This window comes from Clarias gariepinus, chromosome 3 (assembly GCF_024256425.1).
Source record: "Clarias gariepinus isolate MV-2021 ecotype Netherlands chromosome 3, CGAR_prim_01v2, whole genome shotgun sequence".
Taxonomy (NCBI): domain Eukaryota; kingdom Metazoa; phylum Chordata; class Actinopteri; order Siluriformes; family Clariidae; genus Clarias; species Clarias gariepinus.
Genome location: NC_071102.1, coordinates 38951598 through 38957481, shown reverse-complemented (window position 1 = coordinate 38957481; position 5884 = coordinate 38951598). Strand labels below are relative to the sequence as shown.

Here is a 5884-nt window from a genome sequence, read left to right as displayed (position 1 = left end):
GAAAAGTGGTCTTTTACACAATACTGTATGTTGCTTTACCTTTCTGGTTTACAAACATTTAACCATAGGACTTTTTTCTATCATACTAATGTTTCGAAATCAAAATTGTAATTAGAATCTATATGCAATGTTTCTGATTAGTCATATTATGAGCAAAGTCAGGCACACCAAAAATCACATGATGATGATGGCAGTGGTTTGTGGACGATTGACCAATAAAAATGCGTCTTCTGTTTCCCAGTGTAGATTACTGGAAGCAGGGATGGGTAGCAGATAAATAAGTGCGTTTGTGCTCTGGTTTCTTCACCTGTTGAAGTGCAGTACATTGGCTCTACTTGCGCTGCTGAAATTCAGTTCAATTCTCACAATGAAGGCAGTGTATTGGACATTCCTGCTCCTCTCAGGTCAGTCTGGCATACTTTTTAACTTGGCTTTACAAATTTTGCAAATTTCTTTGTTTTTGTTTAGTGATTGATTTTCTACATTCTACAACAATACTCGGGATTTCAAAACTACAAAATAACACATATGGAATTAGATAATTACGTAACAACAACAAAAACAACAGTTAGTTGTCATTTTAAGACACAGATTTCAGCCTTTCTGTAATAGTTCTTGCAAGAACAGTATTGTCAAGTGCATTTGCAAAATCTATCAAGCACCATAATGAAACTGGCTCTCATGAAGGCCATCCCAGGAGGGCGAGACCAAAATCTACCTCTGCCACAGACTAGAAGTTCATTTAGAGTTATCAGCCTGAAAAAATGACCAATTAACAGCACCTCAGATTAGAGGCGTTATGAAGTCTTTACAAAGCATAAGTAGCAGAAACATCTCACCATTAACTGTTCAAAGGAGATTAATGCATTTTTTGGATGCCTTCAGCATTCCTTTACAATGTAGAAAGAAATAAAAATCAGAAACAATCATGGAGTTAGAAAGTGTTCTAAAACTTTTGAAGGGTAGTGTATATGAGTTAATATAAATAGCAAAATTAATTTTAATAGCAAAATTCCCAGTGTACACACTCATAAATAAATGCAGCAAACCTTACTTTGTGTGATAACTGGGTTGGTTCTATGAAGGCAACTTGTTTTATACAGTACCTCTAGTATCGATATTTCAAGGTGGATGTGGTGTAGTGTTTAGAATGAATAGTTTAGAATAAGTTATTCTGTAAATTTTATAACATAGAATATAGTTAAAAATATTTTTATTTAGTTATGTATATATAAAACATACGTATGTATAAAAAATATATATATTTTTTAGCTTATATCCATTAAAAGATAATCCATATTTACAACAGGTAGGTTGTGCCATTATTGAGAACACTATAGGAAATAAACGACACAGTTTATAAATATCATTCAACAACACAAATAATAAATATAATTTAATGACACCTAATAATCTCTAATGCTTATTTTTTCCTTGTTAGTCAGTACAGCTTCACTGGCAGACGAGAGGTCTATGAGAAGTAAGAGAAGTGTAGTTAACCTTGCTGGCGTCATCAAATGCACCACAGACAGGCTGGCCATATCCTATGTGGGTTATGGATGCTATTGTGGGCTCGGAGGTAAAGGCTGGCCCATAGACAACACAGACTGGTAAGACATTGTAAAATATTAATATCCTCATCCAACCGATATTATAATGGCATTTTATAAATGCATGAAGATAAATTTAAACTTGCTTTGTTTGGCGAGACTGTCACAGTTGAGCAAATTATCATCTTTGGCTGTGTTCTGAGTGTCTGAAAATAGGAGCACTGAGTCAACTGAGCACTCACATGCAAACCCACATAAACCTAAACATCATATTTTAGTCTTGTTTTTGTTTTGTTTTTTAGGAAACACAGATCCATTTTATTCCTTCTGTCAGAAATACAGCCTTTCTATATGTTAAACCATAATAAGCTACATGATTTAAATTATAAAATTTTTCAAGGTAGTATAATACAAAGTCTAAATAAAGACACGACAACCCATTATTAAGTTAAGGGATCCTTTGGATATTTAAAAAAAGTAGTCACAATTGGCTGTTGGCTAACTAAATAGTCAGACCTCCTAAAATAACATCATCTATTGAAAACAAAAAGAGGAATATTTTTATTTAATAATATATTTTACATCCATTTGTGGAGTGTAGTTAGTGCTGTTATTCCGTGGTAGCTGGTGCAAAAAAAATTTTTGGGGGGGCGCGAACAAAATTTAAATTGAACTTTTAATAATCGCCTGTAAATAGCCATTAGAAGTGCTGGAAAAAGCACAGTGTAAGCTCGGCCGTGATCAATTGACTGCTGCTTAATTAGAAGATCAGGCCGTATCACAATGCAATATATTAACTAACAATCTGCTGACCGTTAACAAGACACGTTGAGAATGGTCCAATCACATGAGCCCAAATATTTTATATAAAAAAAAAATATATATATATATATTTAGTAGCTAAGAACAAAAGTGGGAGGGTTCAGGGCACACAGTGCTGCGCCCCAAGAATCAACATGCTTTTCAAAACTTTACGTGCCTACATAGACACTCGTTTGTCCGGCGCACCGTGTACGCGAACACAAATGAATGTAATAAAGTTTTGATTTTTTTTTTTTGTAAATACATTATATCAAGAAATACAGTGAATTATTGTGACTAAATTACTTAATTTTATTAATGAAATAAGTAATTATTATGATCAATAATAACATGTTAAAGGAGCATTCTTCTCTGCCTACCTTTAAGGTGGCAACACCCCTGTGCCCCTTATTGACTGGCCGCCACTGCTGTTATTTCTAATACTGTACACTACAACACAACACATCATTTATGTTTTTTTACAACTTCTTTTCCATAATATTTTTGGAAATAGTTTTTAATTGTTTTATAAATTCACCCTCAGGTGTTGCCACGAGCACGACTGCTGCTACCAAAATGTGGTAGCTGCAGGCTGCAAGACACTGACTAACAACTATCGTTGGACTTGCAAAAACCACCAGGTTATCTGTGGTATGTGTTTTATTAAAAAAAAATTTTAACTAACAGCTGTATGTTAAACAGCACAAGAGCTTTATAACTGGCTAAATCAAAAAGACCCTGCAAATGGAAATGTATGGAGAAATAAACACAAAGATAACTTAAAATAAATAAGATATATGTTTTTTTTTTCAATAATGATTTCATTTATTAAGGGGAAAAAGCTGTCTAAAAGCTGTCTAAAATCTAGCTGGCACTATATGCAGAATTAGTTAGAGTAATTGCAAGTGCACAGCAAGTAGTGAAGTTGGGCTATAGTTGAATCCTTAGAAAGAATTCTCACAGCAACATTTTTTAAATGTTTTTTTAATTTTAAGTAATTTCAATATTTTAGCAACTTGTAATTATTTTTTTTTTTAGAATACCTAACATAACCAGTAACCACTATATAGATTCTATAATATTCATAAAAGTACAGATTTTAAAGAAAAATTTGCTGATTTGATTTATTGTGGCTTTTCTCCAGATTCCATCAATGACCGATGTGACAAAATGCTCTGCAAGTGTGACAGCGAACTTGCCCAGTGTATAAGAAAAGCCCCTTACAACTCAAAGTATGCCTTGTGGCCAAATGATCGATGTGGCTCTAAATATCCTACCTGCAAAAAGTAATAAGTTAATTTGTTGGCTATATGTTTTATTGTGCGTTTTGTACAAATTATGATTACTTTCATTCATTTACATAGTTGTCTTTTGCTGTTCTATTACTTTCAAGACAATTGTTATTAATATACAAATGAGTGAAAAAATTAAAGCATGATTAAAGCATGTTCCTGGTATTGTTTATGTTAATTAGTAGTTCCACACTGGGGGTCTGCACTGAAATGACCTGGCTTAAATACAAAAGAGCTTTAGGTGTGTGTGTGTGTGTGTGTGTGTGTGTGTGTGAGAGAGAGAGAGAGAGAGAGAGAGAGAGACCATCAAGATTGGGCACTTTTAAGTCAAAGTAAAGATGACATCAAGATTAGTTGATGCCACTCACTAGCATGTGAATGGGTGGTGTTAATAATTGTACTGAAGTTACAGTCACTGTAGTGGCCACTAGAGGTCCTCAGAGATATTTTGACTACAGTGGCTTGCAAAAGTATTCGGCCCCCTTGAACTTTTCCACATTACAGCCCCAAACATGAATCAATTTCATTGGAATTCCACGGTAAAGACCAATACAAAGTGGTGTACACTTGAGAAGTGGAACGAAAATCATACATGATTCCAAACACTCTTTACAAATTAATAACTGCAAAGTTCAAGGGGGCCGAATACTTTTGCAAGCCACTGTAAATGTACAGTAAAATGTCATTGGTTCACTTATTGGTTTAGCGATGGTAGTCACATGTTTTATAAATAGATAGATGGTCACCAGTATACTAATCATCGGCCTGATCATCTGTCACTATCTGCATCTGTTTCTAACTGGTTTATGCCATCAGTTATATTTTTTATGCTTAAATGATTTAAAGGCACTGGGTGGCTTAACAAACAAACACGTTCCTAAAATGTGAAACTAGTCAGGGACTACAGGGACTAGACTGGAAGTGAGACAAAGATCGGAGATTCAAGAATTTTATTTCTCACATACATGGTTGTACAGCAGCAGATAAAAAAATCTCTAATAAAAATAGGAATAAAACAATAAATACAATAATTCAATCATGTGTTGTACCCATCTGTGTTGTTCTGTAGATCAGGCAATTCAGTTATGGTGATTTGTTTGGCACATTTGATCACTCTCCTCAAGTCCTTTTTTCCCTGGGAGCTGCTGTTCTCATTCCAGATGTTTATATTCCCAGAGACACCATTTTCATTTAGGCATTTGTCTTAGTCATTGTTTAAAGGTTTTCAAAGAATTAGCTGTACGGACATATAGAGAAAGTTCATTCCACCACCTAGGTGCTAGAACAGAAAAGAGTCTGGGTAATGTCTTCCTTGATCCCTGAGAGATGGTGGGACCAGGCGAGCAGTGCTGGAGGATTGGAGAGAATGTGGTGCGGTGCGTGGTGTTATTAGAGCTGAGAGGTAAGTAAGTGGTGGGCCATTGTTAGCTTTGTTGGCATGTATTAGGTTTTTGAGAATTCCCTCCCTTGTGTGTGGGAAGTTTAGCGAGACAAAGATCGGAAATTCAAGAATTTTATTTCTCACATACATGGTTGTACAGCAGCAGAAGGAGTTAAGGAGAGGGAGAAGGAAAGAGGATTCGAGTTTGAAGGGAGGTTGAAATCTCCTAGAAAAGTGAGAAGTGTTATGAAATGGAAAAAAGACTAAGAACCATGTCCATTTCTTCTTCTTCTTTGTCTTTCGGCTGTTCCCTTTCAGGGGTCGCCACAGAGAATCATCTGCCTCCATCTAACCCTATCCTCTGCATCCTCTTCTCTCACACCAACTAACTTCATGTCCTCTCTCACTGCATCCATAAATCTCCTCTTAGGTCTTCCTCTAGACCTCCTGCCTGGCAGTTCCAACCTCAGCATCCTTCTACCGATATATTCACCATCTCTCCTCTGAACATGCCCAAACCACCTCAATCTGGCCTCTCTGACTTTATCTCCAAAACATCTAACGTGGGTTGTCCCTCTGATAAACTCATTCTTAATCCTATCCATCCTTGTCACTCACAAAGAGAACCTCAACATCTTCAGCTCTGCTACCTCCAACTCTGCCTCCTGTCTTTTCTTCAGCGCCACTGTCTCTAAGCCGTAGAGCATCGCTGGTCTCACCACTGTCCTGTACACCTTTCCTTTCATTCTCGCTGATATCTTTTTATCGCACAACACACCTGACACTTTTCTCCAACCATTCCAACCTGCCTGTACCCACCTCTTCACCTCCTTTCCACACTCCTTGTTGCTCTGGACTGT

The 5884-nt window shown here is 36.2% G+C and overlaps 1 protein-coding gene across 1 annotated transcript; it reads left to right on the top strand.

Moving 5' to 3' along the window:
* Positions 1–367: 367 nt before the first annotated feature.
* LOC128518704 (phospholipase A2-like) lies at positions 368–3641 on the top strand. Its single transcript, XM_053491947.1, has 4 exons — positions 368–404; positions 1442–1610; positions 2896–3002; positions 3496–3641. Exons 1-4 carry the CDS (start codon positions 368–370, stop codon positions 3639–3641), a joined length of 459 nt encoding a protein of 152 aa, XP_053347922.1.
* The last annotated feature ends 2243 nt before the right edge of the window (positions 3642–5884 follow it).